Genomic DNA, 21,607 nt, shown 5'->3' with positions numbered 1-21,607 from the left:
ACTAAAATCTTACCAAGTTGAAATTGAAAAAAAGTTATTAATGAGGTGCTATAAAAAACGGAGTCTCTGGGGCGCCTGGGTGGCTCAGTGGGTTAAGCCGCTGCCTTCGGCTCAGGTCATGATCTCAGGGTCCTGGGATTGAGTTGGGCATCGGGCTCTCTGCTCAGCAGGGGGCCTGCTTCCCTTCCTTTCTCTCTGCCTGCCTCTCTGCCTACTTGTGATCTCTCTCTGTCAAATAAATAAAATCTTTAAAAAAAAAATGGAGTCTCTTACTGCTAGGATAAATGAGGCATAAGAGGATTAATGATATAGAAGACCAAATGATGGAGAATAAGGAAGCTGAGGAAAAGAGAGATAAACAACTACTGGATCGGTAGGGAGAATTTGAGAGATCAGCAATACCATAAGATGGAACAATATTAGAATAATTGGGATCCCAGAAGAAGAAGAAAGAGAGAGATGGGGGCAGAAGGTATATTGGAGCAAATTATAGTAGACTATTTCCCTAATATGGAAAAGGGAAGAAGCATCAAAATCCAGGAGGCACAGAAAAATCCCCTCAAAATTAATAAAAATAGGTCCACACCCCATCATTTAATAGTAAAACTTACAAGTCTCAGTGACAAAGAGAAAATCCTGAAAGCAGCTCGGGACAGGATTGGCAGCAGAACTATCCACAGAGACCTGGCAGGCCACAAAGGACTGGCATGATATATTCAGAGCACTAAACAAGAAAAATATGCAGCCAAGAATACTATATCCAGCTAGGTTGTCATTGAGAATAGAAGGAGAAATAAAAAGCTTCCAGGACAAACAAAAACTAAAGAATTTGCACACACCAAACGAGCCCTACAGGAAATATTGAAAAAGGTCCCCTAAGCAAAGAGAGAGCCCAAAAGTAACATACCAGAAAGGAACAGAGACAATATACAGTAACAGTCACCTTACAGACAAATTCATATCTTATCTGACACTAAATCCATATCTTTCAGTAGTTACCCTGAATAGAAATGGGCTAAATGCCCCAATCAAAAGACACAGGGTATCAGAATAGATTAAAGAAAAAAAAAACCCAAGACCCATCGATATGCTGTCTGCAAGAAACTCATTTTAGACACAAAGACACCTCCAGATTTAAAGTGAGGGGGTGGAAAACAATTTATGATACTAACGGACATCAAAAGGAAGCTGGGGTGGCAGTCCTTATATCAGATAAATTAGATTTTAAGCCAAAGACTGTAATAAGAGATGAGGAAGGACACTAGATCAAACTGAAAGGGTCTGTCCAACAAGAAGATCTAACAATTTTACGTATCTATGCCCCTAACATGGGAGCAGCCAACTACATAAACCAATTAATAACAAAATCAAAGAAATACATCTACAATACAATAATAGTAGGGGACTTTAACAGCCCCCTCCCTGAAATGGACAGATCATCTAAGCAAAAGATCAACAAGGAAATAAAGGCTTTAAATGACACACTGGACCAGATGGACCACACAGATATAGTCAGAACATTCCATCCCAAAACAACAAAATACACATTCTTCTCTAGTGCACATGGAACATTTTCCAGAATAGATCACTTCCTGGGTCACAAATCAGGGCTCAGCCAATACCGAAAGATTGGAATCATTCCCTGCATATTTTCAGACCATAGTGCTTTGAAACTGGAACTCAGTCACAAGAGGAAAATTGGAAAGAACTCAAATACATGGAGGCTAAAGAGCATCCTACTAAAGAATGAATGGGTCAACCAGGAATTAAAGAAGAATTTAAAAAAATTCATGGAAACAAATGAAAACACAACTGTTCAAAATCTGTGGGACATAGCAAAGGCAATCCTGAGAGGAAAATAAATAGTGATATAAGCCTTTCTCAAGAAACAGGAAAGGTCTCAAGTACACAACCTAACCCTACACTTAAAGGAGAGGGAGAAAGAACAGCAAATAAAGCCTAAACCCAGGAGGAGAATAGGAATAATAAAGATCAGAGCAGAAATCAATGAAATAGAAACCAAAAGAACAGGAGAACAGATCAACGAAACTAGGAGTTGGTTCTTTGAAAGAATTAAAAGATTGATAACCCCCTGGCCAGACTTATCAAAAAGAAAAGAGAAAGGACCCAAATTAATAAAATCATGAATGAAAGAGGAGAGATGACAACCAACACCAAAGAAATACAAACAATTATAAGACCATATTATGAACAACTATACACTAGTAAATTAGACCATCTGGAAGAAATGGGTGCATTCCTAGAGATGTGTAAACTACTAAAACTGAACCAGGAAGAAATAGAAAACCTGAATAGACCCATAATGAGTAAGGAGATTGAAGCAGTAATCAAAAATCTCCCAGCAAACAAGAGCCCAGGGCCAGAGAGCTTCCCAGGGGAATTCTAACAAACATTTAAAGAAGAATTAATACCTGTCCTCCTGAAACTGTTCCAAAAAATAGAAATGGAAGAAAAACTTCCTAACTGATTTTATGAAGCCAGCATTACCTTGATCCCCAAACCAGACAAAGACCCCATCAAAAGGGAGAATTACAGACTAATATGCCTAATGAACATGGATGTAAAAATTCTCACCAAAATACTAGCTAATAGTATTTAGCAGTACATTAAAAGGATTATTTACCACAACCAAGTGGGATTTATTCCTGGGCTGCAAGGTTGGTTCAGCATCTGCAAATCAATCAGTGTGATACAATACATTAATAATGAACAAGAACCATATGATACTCAATAGATGCAGAAAAAGCATTTGAGAAAGTACAGTATCCTTTCTTGATCAAAATTCTTCACAGTATGGGCATAGAGGGTACATACCTCAATATCCTCAAAGCCATGTATGGAAAAACCCACAGCACATATCATTCTCAGTGGGGGAAAAACTGAGAGCTTTTCCCCTAAGGTCAGGAACGCGGCAGGGATGTCCACTATTACCACTGCTATTTAACATAGTACTAGAAGTCTTAGTCTCAACAATCAGAAAAGGAAAAGGAGTAAAAGACATCCAAATCAGTAAAGAAGAAGTCAAGGGGTACCTGGATGGCTCAGTGGGTTAAAGCCTCTACCTTCGGCTCAGGTCATGATCTCAGGGTCCTGAGATCGAGCCCCACATCGGGCTCTCTGCTCTCAGGGAGCCTGCTTCCTCCTTTCTCTCTTTGCCTGCTTCTCTGCCTACTTGTGATCTCTGTCTGTCAAATAAATAAATAAAATCTTAAAAAAAAATAATATTAGAAGAAGTCAAACTCTCACTCTTTACAGATGATATGATACTTAATGTGGAAAACCCGAAATGCTCCATCCCAGAATTGCTAGAACTCATACAGGAATTCAGTAAAGTGTCAGGATATAAAATCAATGCACAGGAATCAGTTAAATGTCTATACATGACCAACAAGACAGAAGAAAGAGAAATTGAGGAGTCCATCCCATTTACAGTTGCTCCCCAAAATGCACAATATTTTGGAATAAATCTAACCAAAGAAATACTCCAAAAGAAATTGAGGAAGACACAAAGTAAAGGAAAAACGTTCCATGCTCATGAATTGAAGAACAAATACTGTGAAAATATCTATGCCACCTACAGCAATCTACACATTTAATGCAATCCCTGTCGAAATATCATCAACCTTTTTCAGAGAAATGGAACAAGTAATCCTAAAATTATATGGAAGTAGAAAAGCCCCTGAATAGCCAGAGGAGTGTTGAAAAATAAAACTAAAGTTGGCAACATCACAATTCCAGACTTCAAGCTCTATTACAGAGCTGTAATCATCAAGACAGTATAGTACTGGCACAAAAACAGACACACATATCAGTGGAAAAGAATAGAGAGCCCAGAAATGGACCCTCAACTCTATGGTCAACTAATTTTTGAACAAAGTCGGAATGAATGTCCAGTGGAAAAAAGACAGTCTCTTCAACAAATGGTATTGGGAAAATTGGACAACCACATGCAGAAGAATGAAACTGGACCGCTTTCTTACACCACACACAATAATAGACTCAAAATGGATGAAAGACCACAGTGTGAGACAGGAATCCATCAAAATCCTTGAGGAGAACACAGGCAGCAGCCTCTTCGACCTCAGCGGCAGCAACTTCTAGAAACATCACCAAAGGCAAGGAAAGCAAGGGCAAAAATGAACTTTTGGGATTTTATCAAGATCAAAAGCTCTTGCACAGCAAAGGAAATAGTCAACAGAACTAAAAGATAACCGACAGAATGGGGAAGATATTTGCAAATGACATATCAGATAAAAGGCTAGTATCCAAAATCTATAAAGAACTTATCAAACTCAATACCCAAAGAACAAATAATCCAGTCAAGAAATAGGCAGAAGACATGAACAGGCATTTCTGCAAAAAAGATATCAGATGGCCAACAGACACATGAAAAAGTACTCAACATCACTTGGCATCAGGGAAATACAAATCAAAACCAAAGTGAGGTACCACCTCACACTGGTCAGAGTGGTTAACATTAACCAGTCAGAAAACGACAGGTGTTGGCAAGGATGTGGAGGAAGGGGAACCCTCTTAACTGTTGGTAGGAATGCAAGCTGGTGCAGCCACTCTGGAAAACAACATGGAGGTTCCTCAAAAAGTTGAAAATAGAGCTATCCTATGACCCAGCCATCACACTACTGGGTATTTACCCTAAAAGTACACATGTAGTGATCCGAAGGGGCACATGCACCTGAATGTTTATAGCAGCAATGTCCACAATAGCCACACTATGGAAAGAGCTTAGATGTCCATCAACAGATGAATGGATAAAGAAGAAGTGGTGTGTGTGGATGTGTGTACATATATGTATGTGTGTACACACACATATATAATGAATACTGTGCAGCCATCAAGAAAACCGAAATCTGGGGTGCCTGGGTGGCTCAGTTGGTTGGACGACTGCCTTCAGCTCAGGTCATGATCCTGGAGTCCCGGGATCAAGTCCCACATCAGGCTCCCAGCTCCATGGGAAGTCTGCTTCTCCCTCTGACCTTCTCCTCGCTCATGTTCTCTTTCACTGTCTCTCTCTCAAATAAATAAATAAAATATTTAAAAAAAAAACAACGAAATCTTACCATTTGCATTGATGTGGATGGAACTAGAGGGTATTATGCTTAGCTAAATAAGTCTATTAGCACAAGACAATTATCATATGATCTCACTGATATGAGGAATTTGAGAAACGACAGAGGCTCATAGTGGAAAGGAGGGAAAAATGAAACAAGACAAAACCAAAGTTTGGAACAAATCATAAGAGACTTAATCTCAGGAAACAAACTGAAGGTTGCTGGAGGGGAGGGGACTGGGAGGGATGAGGTGGCTGGGTGATGGACATTGGGGAGGGTATGTGCTATGGTGAGTGCTGTGAATTGTGTAAGACTGATGAATCACAGACCTGTACCCCTGAAAGAAATAATACATTACATATTAGTTAAAAAAAAAAAATGCCGGTCATAGAGCAAAAGGGAGGCACCTGGATGGTTCAGTCAGTTAAGTATCTGACTCTTAATCTCAGCTCAGGTCTTTCAGGGTCATAGAGCCTACTCAAAAAAAAAAAAAAAAAAGGAAAAGATTAGAACCATTTACCCTTGAACAACATGGGTTTGAACCATAAAGATCTACTTACATACAGATTTTTTTCAGTAAATATAGTTACAGTACTGCAAATGTATTTGGCTTCCTTAAATACATTTTGTTTTCTCTTTAAGAATATAGTATAGTATATAATATGTATAATATACAAAATATGTGTTAATTGACTGTTTATGTTACTGTTAAGGCTTCCAATCCACAGTAGAGTATTAGTAGTTAAGTGTTTGGGGAGTCAGAAGTTATTGTTGGATTTTTGATTGTGGCATATTTGTGTTCCTAACCCCCACGTTTGAACTAAATGGAAATGAAAACATGACATACTGAGATTTGTGGCATGCTGCTCAAGCAGTACTTAAGGAATAATTTATAGCAGTAAATACATATATTAGAAAAGAATAATCTCAAGTCAGTGACCTCAACTTTTACCTTAAAAAGCTACAAAAAGGGGCGCCTGGGTGGCTCAGTGGGTTAAAGCCTCTGCCTTCGGCTCAGATCACGATCCCAGGGTCCTGGGATCGACGTCCGGCTCTCTGCTCAGCAGGGAGTCTGCTTCCCTTCTTCTCTCTCTGCCTGCCTCTCTGCCTACTTGTAATCTCTTTCAAATAAACAAGTAAAATCTTAAAAAAAAAGCTACAAAAATAACAAATACATACCAAAATAAGCAGAAGAAAGAAACATCAAAGTTAAAATCAGTGAAATAGAAAATAGAGAAAAATCAGTGAAACCTAAACCTGATTCTTTGATAAGATCAATAGAATTGACAAATCTTTAGCAATACTGATTCAGGAAGAAAAGGGAAAAGACATAATCACCAATAACAAGAATAAAAGTGATGACATCACTATAGATTTTACAGAAATAAAAAAACTAATAATGAAATACTATCAACAACTTTGTGCCAATAAATTCAGCAAGTTAGGGGCGCCTGGGTGGCTCAGTGGGTTAAGCCGCTGCCTTCGGCTCAGGTCATGATCTCAGGGTCCTGGGATCGAGTCCCGTATCGGGCTCTCTGCTCAGCAGGGAGCCTGCTTCCCTCTCTCTCTCTCTGCCTGCCTCTCCATCTACTTGTGATTTCTCTCTGTCAAATAAATAAATAAAATCTTTAAAAAAAAAAATTCAGCAAGTTAGATGAACTGATGAATTCCTTGAAGATACAAATTGCCAAATCTCTATCAGGAAGAAATAGATAACTTGAATAGCCTTTGTAGTTATTAAAGAAATTGATGTTAAGTAGCTTTTAAAGAAGAAAACTCAGGTCCCCGTGACTTCACTATTGATTTCTACCAAATACTTAAGGAAAAAAACAATAGCATGTCCATACATATTCTTTCATGTGTTTATAAGGATGTGAAGGACAGGGCCAGTACTAGGATGAGGCCATGAATTGCCTGAGGTGTAAAATGTGAAAAGCACCAAAATCTAAGAGTAGTGTTTGGGGAGTCAGAAGTTATTGTTGGATTTTTCTGTTGTATTTAAATATTGTATCCAGGCTGCTTGCTTGCCTTACCCTATTGTCAGCCCTGGTGGAATAACTAGAACTCTCGTATACTGTTGGTGGGAATTTAAAGTGGTACAACCCTTTTGTAAAACAGTTTAGTGGTTTCTTAAAAAGTTAAAAATACTTCTGGTTCAGCATGTAGGGAACTTGAAAAATGTCTACTCCTGTTCTCGAAAGAAAAAAATCTGAAGGAACTGAAAATAAACAATTTAGAAGCTTTTTGAAGGTCACAGCACAGGGGCACAAACTCACTAAAAGACAGTGATGTAACCACAGGTTTATGGAATGCTTCCCCTCTTCCCACATTTTACCATCCTATCAATAGGGCACTGGTATAGTAATGGAGTACTATGAAAGAATTGCATGTCTTCAACTTTATTTAAGAAATTTGTAAAGACAAGGACACGAGAGGAAATTTTAGCCTCTAAAACCTGCAGCTACATCAAATAGTACATATAGTCTAATTCCTAGCCAGATAAACATAAAACCTCACAATAAATACCTGTTTACCTCAGTTCCTTTTATCCAGTACTTCATATCTGGCTTGCAGCAAGAAAAATTACAATAAATACTAAAAACAAGAAGGAAAAAAACCCCACAGTTTAAAGAAAGCAAGTACTATAACGAGACTCAGATGGCAACAATTTCGGAATTATCAGACTGGGAATTTAAAATAACTATGGTTAATATGCTAAAGACTGCAGTGGAAAAGGTAGTCAACATGCAAGAATAGATGGATAATGTAAGCAGAGAGATGGAAACTGTAAGAATCAAAGGAAATGCTAGAAATAAACACTGGCAAATGAAGAATACTTTTGATAGCTTCATCAGTAGACTTGAAATGGCAGAGGAAAGAATCAGTGAGCTTAAGGAAGTGTTGATAGATACTTACCAGAATGTGTGGGTCAGTCAAAGTATTGCTTAGAGGGAAATTTAACAGCATTGAATGTGTATATTAGAGAAAAAAACTAAAATTAATAATCCAAGTTTTGCCACAGGAGACCAGAAGAACAAACTAAATCCAAAATAAGGAGAAGGTAAATCTGTTGTGTACTGAAACTAATGTAACATTGTATGTCAGCTATACAAAACAAAACAAAAACCAGAAGAAAAGAAATTAAAAAAATTAGACCAGAAGTCAGTGAAATTGAGATCTCCTTTGAGAAAATCAATAAAATTGGTAACTGTCTAGCAAGGTCAGTTAAGGAAAAAGAAGGCCTAAATTACTAGTATTAGAAATGAAAGAGGGAGGAGCGCCTAGGTGGCTCAGTGGGTTAAAGCCTCTGCCTTCAGCTCAGGTCATGATTGAGCTCATGTCGTGGGATCGAGCCCCACATCGGGCTCTCTGCTAGGTAGGGAGCCTGCTTCCTCCTCTCTCTCTGCCTGCCTCTCTTGTCTACTTGTGATCTGTCTGTCAAATAAATAAAGAAATCTTAAAAAGAAAAAAGAAATGAAAGAGGGCACAGCAGTAATGATCTAGTGAACATTCAAAAGATAATAAAAGAATATTATGAACAATTCTAAGCACACAAATTCTGTAACCAGATGAAAAAGATCAGTTCTTTGGAAGACACAAACCTTGCACATGAGAAATAGACACTCTGAATAAAGCTATACTTATTAAAAAAACTGAATCAATAATAACCTTTCAAAATAGAAAACACCGGGGCCACGTGGGTTCACTGGTGAATTATGCCAACCATTTAGGCAAGAAGTTATACCAGTCCTTTAAGATCTGTTCCAGAAAATAGAAGCAAGGAGATACTTTCTAACTTATTCTTCGGTAGCATTAACCTAATACTGAAATTAGACAAAGACATTATGAAAAAGGAAAACTATAGACTGCTGTTTCTCAAGAACATGGATGCAAAAATCCTTAACAAAGAATTGGAAAGTCACACTCAATAATGTATGAAAAGAATTCTATACCATAACTAAGTTGGCTTTATTCCAGATATGCAGGGCTGATCTAATATTTAAAAAGCAATTTGTATAATCCATACATTGACTAAGGAAGAAAAATCACATGTTCATATCAGTAGATAGAAGATTTTTGACAATACTCAGTACTCATTCATGTTAAAAACTCTCAGCAAACTAGAAATATAGGGACAGTTCAACTTGATAAAGAACATCTACAGAAACTACAACTGTGAGAAAATAGATGCTTTCCCACTAAGATCCGGAACAAGGTAAAGATGTCCCTACCACTCCTTTTGTACATCACACTGGAAGCCCTAACTTTGCAAGACAAGAAAAGGAAATAAAATATACACTAGGAAGGAAGAACTAAAACTGTCTTTATTCACAGATAATCATGATTGTTTATGTAGAAAATTCCAAAGAATCAGAAAAATTCCTGGAACTAAAAAGCAATTATAACAAGATTGCAGGATACAAGATTACTATTATAAAAGGGAATTGCTTTCTTCTATGCTAGTGATGTACAGTTAGAATTTGAATTTAACTCAGCACCATTTACATTAGCACCAAAGAATATGAAATACTTAGGTATAAATCTAACAAAATATGTGCAAGATCTTTATGAAGATAACTGCAAAACTGATGAATTGCTGAAGATCTAAATAAATAGAGAGTCCCTGTACATAGATAGAAGACTCAATATTGTCAACATGTCTGTTTTTCCTAGCTTGGTCTATAGATTGAATGCAGTCCCAGTTAAAATTCCAAGAATTTGTTTTGTAGATATCAACAAACTGATTCCAAAGTTTATATAGAAAGGGAAAATAGAATAGCCAACAAAGTATTGGACAAAGTTGCAGGACTGACACTAACTGACTTTTAAGACTTACTGTGAACTTATAGTAATACAGACAGTGTGGTATTGGTGAAAGAATAAACAGCATATGGATCAAAGCAACAAATTAGTTCAGAGATAGACCCACACAAATACAGTCAACTGGTTTTTGACAAAGGTGCAGAAGTAATTTAGTAGTCTTTTGAGTAAATGGTACTGGAACAACGAGATACCTACCTGCCAAAAAAAGAAAAAAAAAATCTAGACATAGACTGCCCACACCTTTCATAGAAATTACCACAAAATGGATTGTAGATCTAAGTGTAAAATGCAAAATGGTAAAACTGGAAGATCACATAAGAGAAAATACATGACTTTTAGTTTGATGATGATTTTTTAGATTATAGCATCAAAAGCCCAATTCATGAAACAAAAAATTGACAAGTTGGACTTTGTTAAAATTGAAAACTTCTTCTCTGTGAAAGACAGTACTAAAAGAACTATACAGGCTAGACACTGGGAGAAGATATTTGCAAAACACATGTATGATAAAGGATTGGTGTCCAAAATACACAAATAATGCTTAAAACTAAGAACAACACAACTAAAAAATGGGAAAAGGACTTGAATGAACATTTTTCCAAAGATGTACAAATGACCAGTTAGTATATGGGAAGATAGTCAACATCACTAGTAGTTTTAAGTGTTAAGTTTTATGTTATATGTATTTTGGCATAATAAAAAAAATGCACAAAAGATCTGAACAGGCATCTCATGAAAGAAGACATACAGATGGCAGATAAGCATATGAAAAGATGCTTAACATTTTATGTCATTAGGGAATTGCAAATTAAAATGCAATGGAATGCTGCTATGTATCTCAGAATTGCAAAAATTCAAAACACAGCACCAAATGCTGGCAAGAATATAGACTGATAGCAACTCTTATTCATTGTGGGTATGACTGTGAAATGGTACAGCCATGTTGGAAGACAGTACTTTGGTTTCTGCCACAATTGCTGTCAAAACTCTGAACACTACTAGCTCAGTGTTTGTTTTCCCTTTCCATACTCCATTTTCCCATGTGTCTTATTTGTGGTATCTCTGAAAAGATAGAATTGGTTGTTAGTGAGCCATCTAATCTGAAATCAGAGTAGGGTTGGGTTCTCTTTCTTTCTTGACTTTGTCAGCTAATAACTTGTCTTTCTGTCTTAGGTGTCTTTCTTCTTTTAAAAAATTATTTTCAATTGATTTCTGTTATATAAATAAGGATTTTTTTTTATTTGCATTCCCATTTCATTCCAATTTATGGAAATTTTACTGTAATTATATAAAATGGGATGAGTATAAGCATATAGGTGTTCATAGAGCTTGTATTGGTTTATTAAGCATACTTCTTTATGTTTAAGTTGAAGAGGCTAGTGATTTCATGTTAAAAATTATAGAACTAATTTGGTATTTTCTTTTGTGAAATATTTTGATGCTTTGAATATTCATATTGCTACATAACATTGAATTTGTTATTTGTCTTATAGAGAGAGAAGATTCATGAAAGATGCAAGAATATTTGTCCTCCTAAAGATACCTTTGACAGGACTCTCTTACATACTCATGGTATGGAATATGTGCTATTTGTAGACAATATGAAGATAAATATGTGATAATTGTAGCATAGCATAAATATCAACAAACAAAATCTTAATTTGGGGACCTTGGTGGCTATTCTACCTATAATTTCATTTTTAGTGGAATTTTTATAGCCTGTTATCATAATTTTTCCAAAAGCTTCTAAGAGAAACACTATGGGTCTCATTTTAGTGTTATCCTTCATTTCAACAAATACTTATTTAACATCTGGGTGCTTGGTATTTTGCTTGTTCCTTAAAAATAGTTGAATAACAAAGAGCACTTGTCTTCAAGAAGCTGATAGTTTTCTTAGTAGGGTTAAATAAGTAAGCCAACAATTGCAGCACTGTATATCAAGCAGTAACTTCAGCATGGTAGGTTGGTATAGATCTCCTAATTTGCTAAGCCTTAGAAAACTTACAGAATTAATGATTGCTTGTGTTTTAAACTAGCTGCTGAAGAGGTTTCTGTGGGGAAAGGCCTTCCAGGAAGAAGGAACAGTGGATGCAAAGCAACAGAGTCAAGAGAGAACAGAGCATGTTCTAAGAACTCTTAAGGGTTCAGTGTGTTGGCTCTACTGGGAGTAAGAAGTGAGGCTGAAGAAGTAGGCAGGGGAGTCAGATCATGAAGAGCCTTCTATGCCATACTAAGGAATTTTTCTTTTCTAAAAGCAGTACAGAGCCTCAATATTTTTAACCAGGCATCAGATTTATGATTTTACATTTCATTTTGAAAACAGTTGTGGAAAATAAATTTAAGGATGTTGATAAACGGGAGGCAAAGAGACAGTTGGAGGCTATTGCAGTAATACAAGTGAGAAGTCATGTGGCCCCAATAAGAGTTATAATGAAGATGGAGAGGAATTTAAACATTTGAGAGAGTTATTGAAGCACAAGTTTTGGTGGTCAGGCAGTTGTTGGTAATGGTAATGATCAGTTTGCACACAGAGAAGTTTCTGTGGATTTCACAATTTAGGATCTGTTATAGAGGGCATTCAGACTTAGAAGTGGTGGTTATAGAAAACAGTACTATATATTAAGGAGTGAGTACAAGAGAAAGAAATGGAGACTGTCAGTGTGGATATGACTTGAGGATTTGAGGGATAGCATATTGACTAGAGAGAACAGAGTATAAGAATATTTTTGCATGGTCAACACTAGATGAGGCAGGAGATGCATTTGCAAACCCGAGTGAATGCTTCCTTATATTGTGTACCAGAGGGCCTCCCTTGTGTCAGCCTGGTCCAGGTTGGGTTTTAACTTTATCTTTGTTTTTTTTTTTTTTTTTTTTTTTGTTTTGTTTTGTTTTAATGAGAGAGAACGGAGCATGTATATATGCAGAGATAAAGAACTATTAGAAGGAAAGAGGTTGAAGATATGGAAAGAGGCAGGGTATTTTTTTTTTTTATTAAAGATTTTATTTACTTATTTGACAGAGAGAGATCACAAGCAGACGGAGAGGCAGGCAGAGAGGGAGATAGAGGGAAGCAGGCTCCCTGCTGAGCAGAGAGCCTGATGTGGTACTCGATCCCAGGACCCCGAGATCATGACCTGAGCCGAAGGCAGCGGCTTAACCCACTGAGCCACCCAGGCGCCCCAGAGGCAGGGTATTTGACGAAGCATGCTCCTAGAGGAGGCCAGAGGGTATAGAGTCTGACCCAGGAAGGTTAGTTTTGGAAAGGAGGGTACATCCTCTGAGATTTAGCTGGGGAGATGAAGGTAAAGTAGGTTCATTTGCAGGTTTGTAGATATAAACTAAGATGTCTAAGAAGAAAACTAATAGGGTATTAATATCTTTATATGTTATTAAAATCTTTTTTCATAAGAAATTCTGGGTGGGATGGTGAGTATTTTGAACAATAAAAGCACTATTCCTATATTAGAATGCAATTCTTTTTTTTTTTTTTTTTTTCAAGTTTTTATTTCTTTGACAGAGAGAGAGAGAGCATAAGTCGGGGGAGCAGCAGGCAGAGGGAGAAGTGCAGGGCTGGATCCCACAACTGTGGGATCATGACCTGAGCTGAAGGCAGACGCTTAACTGACTGAGCCACCCAGGTGTCCCAGAACTTAATTCATTTTGAAAAACTATATGCCAAACTTAGTTTCACCAAACTTAATAAGATAGCATCAAGCTTTCTGTGTCCATTTAAAAAAGACTTGAAATATATTTAGCTTTCTTGCTCTCATACAATTGATTAAAATTATTTGAAACATAGAATTTTTTCAGTGATTTATTTACTGCTAGGCATATAGGAAGTGCTTGATGTCTGTTGAGGGAATTTAAGTCTTTACTTAATTGTGATATAGTACAGAATCTGGTCAAAATATATTTTATAGAATAAAATGAAAATAAGTTAAGAAAATTGTATTTTCTTTTTTCCTTTTTTTCATAGATAAATCCAGGACAGATCTGGAGCAAGTACCTAAGGTAACAAAGCTTATAAATGAGAAAAATTTTTAATATCTTTAATTTTTTATTATCTCTAATATTGTTAATTTTACCTTATCAGAAGCTTTCATTTGGGTTTTTTACACCTTAACCACTTTGCCTGTTCTGGGACTTTGTGCATCACTTTTCTTCTTTCTTTGGCCATCATCAATTTCTTCTTTATTACTGAAATCTACAAATGTGTTTAAGTCTCTCCATTCTGAAAAAGAACTTTATTGATGTTACTACCCCTTCAAATTATTAAGAGATATGTCCTTTGTGTGAAAATTTTAAAGAGATGTGTAATAGATGTTTTCTTTCCCTGCTCTGCTCTGGGGAAAGAGTCCATTGCATTAATTAGATTCTCAAAGAGGTCTATGATAACTGCTCTCTAAAGTGAAATGACAGAGAGAAGACAACAGACAGAAGCAAAAAGGCAGTCATTTTTAAAGTTGTTTGATTCCTACAAAATAAAATTCAAACTCTATCATTTAAGGCCCTTGATTATTCATTTCCATCATAGTCACACTCAACTTTCGCTTACTAATCTTTACACATTCTTTACTTCAGTCTGGAAGACTTTTCCCTCAACTCCCCGTATCTAATCCTTTCTTTATATTCTCTTACTTAAATGGCAACTTTACATGAATACATCTCTTCCCAGCTGAAGATAATTAGCCCCTTTGCTGCATTTCCTAGTATTTTATATAGACCTATGCCTTCCTTTTAAAGGCATTTGTCACTCTTCTTGTAAGATTTTTATGTGTATATTTTACCACATCGATTGGACTAAAGGTCCTTGGGATTAGGACCTATATAATAATTTATCTTTGTTTTCACCTTAGTGCCTAGCATACAGGTTACATCATCAGTAAATATTTATTGAATTAATCAGTACTTTTAATTATACTAAAGCAGGGACTAAGAAGTACACTCATGTCCCTAGTTAGATTTTCCCTATCACTTTATACTAATTTTTGGATATAGGTAAAATGGATCAGTAACTATAATAAAATAGAGCATAGAAATTAAGTAAGTTAAACCATGTTTCAGGCCTTATGCTAGGTACTGGAGATACAAAGATTAATTAGCTATAAATCCAGTCTTATAGGGATGTATGATCTCTAGGAGGTGATACATATATTTAATAAATAATTTTTGTGAAGTATGAGATACATAAATATATGGTATACATACTTACATTCAGAGATGGGGTGACTGATGTGTTCAAAGATGGGGTAAGTGTTCATACAGAGATAACGTTTGCCCTTTTGATTTGGTTGTGTTCTCCAGGAAAATAGACAGGAAGGCATTCTAGGCAGAAAGCATGTACAGAGATAGTTAAGCACAAGAGGGTATGGAAGTTGAGTATTGTTAGAATGTAACTTGTAAATAGGGGGAGTGGCAAAATACAGATTGATGATGGAGTTCAAAGAAAATGAAGAGCCTTTGGGGCACCTGGGTGGCTCAGTGGGTTGAGTGTCTGCCTTCGGCTCAGGTCATGGTCCCGATGTTCTAGGATCAAGCCCTGCGTTGGACTGTCTACTCAGCTGGAGAGCCTGCTTCTCCTCTTCTCCCCTTTGCCTGCTTCTCTGCCTGCTTGTGCTCTCTCTGTCAAATAAATTAATAAAATCTTTAAAAAAAAACCAAAAAACGAAGTGCCTTTGATGCCCTTCTAAAGAGTTTGGTCCTTAGATCATGGGACTCCATTGAGAGATTTAAACAGAGAAGTTAATTCAGTGATACTTGCATTTTAAAAGTATACCTGACAGCAGTATAGGGGATAGATTGAGGAAGGACAGGAGTAAATAGCCACTTACTGTAATCCAGAGATGATGAAGAGCTGCACTAATAAAATGTTATAGACATAGAAGAGAGAGAACATTCAAGTGTTATGTAGAAAATATAATGCGTAGGACTTAGTGCCCAGATGGATATGGTATGTAAAGGAAAAAGAACGAACTTTTCATAAAATTGAATTTGTTCTGGTTTTAAAATTCAGTATATGTCTAATCTTCAAGACTAATTTTGAAAGCATTTTAAGCAGGAGAAAGTAGAAATATAAAGAACTTGATACTTGGCATTTTAAAAAAATTACTTCAGTGGGAAATAATACAGAAATTTTGGTATAAGTAGGATATCTCCCTTTGGTGTGTGCCTGGTGGGACTACATTAGTGAATTTTATTACATAGTAATGGAATGATCGCCTCCATTGGTAAAGACAAAATACACTTTTCTATTTTTCATGAGTATTTTTAGCTTGATGAAACACTATACATTTTTATACAGATCTTTGTATAAATCAATGTATTATTTTTGCTGTTTATGCTTCAGATCTAAGTTAATCATCTTTAACGGTCTTATGATGTTTGAAGGGATAGTGGATATTAAAAAATGTTTATCTAATGAGGAAAATACATTTTTTAATAGATTTTTATGAAACCAGATTTTGCCTTGGACGATTCCTTAACTTTTAATTCAGTTTTACCATGGTCTCATTTTAATACTGCTGGTGGAAAAGGAAATCGTGATGCAGCTTCCTCAAAGTTGCTACAAGAAAAGGTAATTTCATTTTTACTTTTTTCCGTGTAGAAAACTTTATTCTGGTTAAGTGGTACCTTTTGTGGTTTCTGATCTAGTTATTTATTAAGGGCTATTTCTTTTAATTTTTTCATATTTTTTGTTATTGCCTTCAAATCTAACTGATAAAATAAGAGCATTTGATTCAGTGGAAAACAAGTTGTGCTGGTTAAAAAGAAGCTAATTGTTGGAGTGCTTCTTTTTTTTTTTTTTTAAATACATATTTCTTATTATAAATTACAATCTTTTTTTTTTTTTTAAAGATTTTATTTATTTATTTGACAGAGAGAGAGATTACAAGCAGGCGGAGAGTCAGGCAGAGAGAGAGAGAGAGAGAGAGAAGCAGGCTCCTGCCAAGCAAAGAGCCCGATGCGGGGCTCGATCCCAGGACACTGAGATCATGACCTGAGCCGAAGGCAGCGGCTTAATCCACTGAGCCACCCAGGCGCCCCAGAGTGCTTCTTAATCTAAAATAGCAGTTGGTGGAATTTCAGTTATCCCAAACAATATATCGGCTAATTTTATATTCTTTATGATTTGAAGTATAGAAAGTTAACTTTTCTGTGGTACCATTTTTCCTTATTTCCACATCGTAGGGATGATTATTTTGGAGCAAAAATATGATAGCTGAAATATACAGTATTGTATTAAAAATTGCATTAAAGGGGGCCTGGGTGGCTCAGTGGGTTAAAGCCTCTGCCTTCGGCTCAGGTTGTGATCCCAGAGTCCTGGGGTCCTGGGATCAAGTCCTGCATTGGGCTCTCTGCTCAGTAGGGGGCCTGCTTCCCTTCCTCTCTGCCTGCCTTTCTGCCTACTTGTGATCTCTATCTGTCAAATAAATAAATAAATAATCTTTTAAAAATTGCATTAATTTTGCAAAACCTAACCTTTGCATGTTATTAGTCAGCAGTTTTTAAAAACTTTTACAATATTTTGTAATATGTTGAGAAGTCAGCGTGTTACAGAGTTTTAAACATATCTTAACTCACATATCAAGAATCTTTTAAAACTAGAATAGGAAGTAAAGATTTTTTATTCCTGTTCTTTCTCAGCAGTTTAGAGCTTTTCTAAAACTGGTTTTAAACTGAGAAGAAAGCATTTTGTTTCAGGTTAGTGACATCTCTTGGCAGTCTGAAAACTTTTCTCAGGAAGACTATTCAATAAATGAGGTCTAGTAACTGAAGAAAAAACTAGTTTGGGGAGAAGAGGAGAAGAAATGTAGGGAAAGAATCATTGACTATTCCTTTTCCATAGTTGAAAATAAAAATGAAGTAATTTTTCCTTTGGCAACATTTTTACCTATAAAGGTTTTCCTTGAGTAAGAAAAAATTCATAAATCTGATGAAAATTATGGATTTAGGGGCACAGACCTACTCGCAGATTGCTTTTTCACATTCCAATATATACCCTGTTAAAATAATACCTTAAAAGAGGAAAACAACAAAAGCCAATAAAGATCTCATCCTAGGGGCACCTGGGTGGCTCAGTGGGTTGGGCCTCTTTCAGCTCAGGTCCTGATCTCAGGGTCCAGAGATAGAGCGACGCATCGGGCTCTGTTCTGCGGGGATCCTGCTCCCCTTACTGCCCCCACTCCCCCCGCCCCACTGCCTTGCCTCTCTGCCTACTTGTGATCTCTCTCTCTGTCAAATAAGTAAGTGAAATCTTTAAAAAAAAGATCCTCAATTCTAATCTTTACTAAATACTTTTAGGAAGACTAAAAATTGTTCTAGGAAATGAATTATGAAAATATTACGCTTTTTTTAAAAAAAGATTTTATTTATTTATTTGACAGAGAGATCACAAGCAGGCAGAGAGGCAGGCAGAAAGAGAGGGGGAAGCAGGCTCCTTGCTGAGCAGAGAGCCCGATGCAGGGTTTGATCCCAGGACCTGAGATCATGACCTGAGCAGAAGGCAGAGGCTTTAACCCACTAAGTCACCCAGGCTCCCGGAAAATATTATGCTTTTGAAAAGAATGGATCAATGGAATATTGATAACTTGCAGAAATTTTTGAAGTTCAAATGAAAGTTTTTTCATGTTAAATGTTTAATTAAAGGATTGGAATTTGGTTTTTGTTAAGTTGCATAATCAGGTTTGTTATGTTTACATTCTGCGTCCTTATTTTACTCTCTTAGAAAAGGAATGGAAGAAATAATTCCAAGAGAACACTTTCATACTCACTCTATGATTGATAAACAGCTGTTTTTATCTTGTGAATTTTAAAGAGGGGTGATGCTACAAAGAGGATTAGTTAATTTGTATCCCACTCTAGTGCTATCCAAAGTCCTAGTCTATGATGAAATAAGGAGCTTGCACTAGAATGTAAATCATTGCACTACTTCCTTTATTAAGAAGGTCTTTCTATGAAAAAACAATGCAGTGGGCTTAGTGATGTAGTTGATTTACTTTCCAGCAAATACCTTATTTTATCATGGACCTGTTAAATAGTTAACAGACTGGCAGCAGCATATAAACCATATTTTCAATAGCAGTGTGCTGAAGGAGTTACATTCTCAAATTTCCTATTCTGAAAATTGAGTCCACTTTAGCTTACAAGGTACCCAAGTACCTTTGTCTCCATATTGCTTTTTGGGTAAATAAGTGAACAAGCCATGTTGAAGATGAAAAGAACAATACCAAAAGGGTATACTCTCACGAGATTTAAACCATGGAAAAAATTCTTGTTTGTAACCTGTTGTATATTGTAATAGATTACTGAAGGAGCCTTGTTGAAGATATGTGTTATCCTGCATGATTTGAAGGAAATAGTCTTAGTGACCAAATACTATCTTCTAATCTTATGAGTCCTAAATGTTCAAAGTGCATTAACCCTTTAACACTGAATTCTTCTGAGATGTTGAGAGATAATGCCCAAAGTTTGAGCTATAGGTTAAAGAATCTAAAAGTTAAAAAGTGGGAGAGAATGGAAAGATAATGTAGCCAAAAAAGGCATATGCAATTAGAAAGGAAGAAAAGGCACCTCAAGCTTTAGGAGTCCATATTTGAAATTAGAAAGCATTTTAATATATGTTGCTCTAGGAATTAATCTTGCTTGTGTTACAAATAAAATGTATATGAACTCTTTTAAGGCATATGTCAAGCTTTTAAGGGGAAAATATATCAGAAATAAATTTCCAATATATTGGCATTTTATAAATATATGTGCGTGTGTGTGTGCATGTGTGTATTCACAAATATATACTGAGTTTTACCGATGGGTTAAAGAATAATTTTTGAAATGCAAAATAAGCAGCCTTGAAAAAAATCCCAGTGAATTCTGGTATTTTCCATAGTTTGTGACTGGATCATGAATCTATCAGATTCTTTTGAGGCAGAGTGGTATGGTAGAAAGAGCTTCAGTTTTTGAGTCAGAAAACAGGCTTAGGTTCAAATTTTAGTTTTCCCACTTAGTAGCCATATGATCTTGTTCAAATTATTTAATGTCTCTGAGCCTCAGTTTCCTCATCTGTAAAATAAGAATACTAATACCTGTATTCTAAGATTGTTAAAACTAGAAAATCATGTATATAAAATACGACTGCCTGGTACATAGAAGGAAGGAGTCAATACATGGTAACTATAATAAACTTCTAATCAGATGAGTGATGTGTGACAGTGTGGGAGTTAAAGAGATCATTCTGTTTTGGATATGAGAACTTCTGAAACTACATTATAATCTCAGATGACTGTGGGGTACTCTTACTTTCTAGAAAGTAGTTGGTGTTTGGATGGCAGTAGTAGGAGCAGAGAAAGAAGGTAAATTGGATACTTCTACGCTTTTGTCTTACATTTATTAATCTTTGGGTTGTTACCTTTCATCTCATTATGCCCAATATCAAGAATCCCATAATCAAATAGTTCATACAATAGGATTTAAATTTATTCATACAATAGGAATTTAAAATAAAATTTAAAATTGTATCATTTTCAGAAAGTATTTGGATAGTCAAAGAATGTAATCTTATACTCTGTGATTTTTTTTTTTTTCTTCTTTCTTAAGCTGAGCCATTATCTGGATATTGTGGAAGTAAACATTGCTCACCAGATCTCTCTACGTTCTGAAGCATTTTTTCATGCAATGACCTCTCAACACGAATTGCAGGACTACCTCAAGAAAACTTCCCAGGCTGTAAAGATGCTTCGAGATAAGATTGCACAGATTGATAAAGTAATGTGTGAAGGATCACTACACATTTTAAGACTGGCACTTACCAGAAACAATTGTGTTAAAGTGTACAATAAACTCAAGTTAATGGCCACTGTACACCAGACTCAGCCTACAGTCCAGGTGTTATTATCCACTTCTGAGTTTGTTGGAGCTTTGGACTTAATAGCAACAACACAGGAGGTTCTACAGCAGGAGCTTCAGGGCATTCACAGCTTCCGGTACGTCCTTTAAGTAAGGGTTTAGAGCTAATGTTAGCAGTTCTGAAAGGATAAATTTTAGTGTGTAATGTTAGTTGAGGAAGTGTGAATGTATGTAAGTTACATGAATATTTCTTCTTCCAGATTTATCTGTTTAGTAGTGTTATCATTGCGATATTTTAGTCTTAGTGAAACAAACGCTTTAAGCACCAGTATTTACAGAAACATTTGAATGGAGAAACAAAATTATATTTTTGATAGGTGGTACTAATGGAAGGCCAGTCATAACTTTGAAAATAACATTTTGAAAATGTTGAAATAGTTTTGTGTCAAGTTAGAAGATCAAGGTGCAGGAAGGAATATCTAAAATTAAGTTCATTTTAAAAGTTCTTGAATATGTTTTAAATTTGATAATTATTAAATAGTTATTTAATAATGCAGTTACATATTTATATATAATATAATTATTTCCCAATTATTAAAATTAATTTCTAACTATCAGTGTTTATCACATTGCAAAAAATTCCATATGGTGACGGAAAAGACCCAGTTTTTCTGCATTCTTACATTTTGAAAATATTTTTAACCTTATGATTTTAGTTATTTCATGTGAGATGATGTCAAAATGTTTAATTTGTAGATAAACCAGATACAGGCTATCAAAATTTTATTCAGTTAAGCAGGCTCGCAGTGTCCTTATAGAAGTCCCTCTGCTGGAAAACCCATCCAAACCTTACA

General features: G+C 35.9%; 1 protein-coding gene across 9 annotated transcripts in view; it reads left to right on the top strand.

Annotated features, from left to right (window-relative positions):
* VPS54 (VPS54 subunit of GARP complex) overlaps nt 1–21,607 on the top strand; it is a 99,222-nt gene that overhangs the window by 28,215 nt on the left and 49,400 nt on the right. For all 9 annotated transcript variants that reach the window (XR_006386214.1, XM_044264077.1, XM_044264083.1 and 6 more), the window contains 4 exons: nt 11,408–11,486; nt 13,891–13,925; nt 16,357–16,488; nt 20,505–20,890. Coding sequence is in view for 8 of the 9 variants with exons in the window: in XM_044264077.1 (XP_044120012.1) it covers nt 11,408–11,486; nt 13,891–13,925; nt 16,357–16,488; nt 20,505–20,890 (632 nt within the window). In the remaining variant the exon portion in view is untranslated. The remainder of the gene's footprint in view (nt 1–11,407; nt 11,487–13,890; nt 13,926–16,356; nt 16,489–20,504; nt 20,891–21,607) is intronic.

The sequence above is a fragment of the Neovison vison genome, chromosome 8 (genome assembly GCF_020171115.1).
Source record: "Neovison vison isolate M4711 chromosome 8, ASM_NN_V1, whole genome shotgun sequence".
Lineage (NCBI taxonomy): Eukaryota > Metazoa > Chordata > Mammalia > Carnivora > Mustelidae > Neogale > Neogale vison.
The sequence above is the reverse complement of the archived record's forward strand: the minus strand, read 5'-3'. Positions and strand labels throughout refer to the sequence as shown.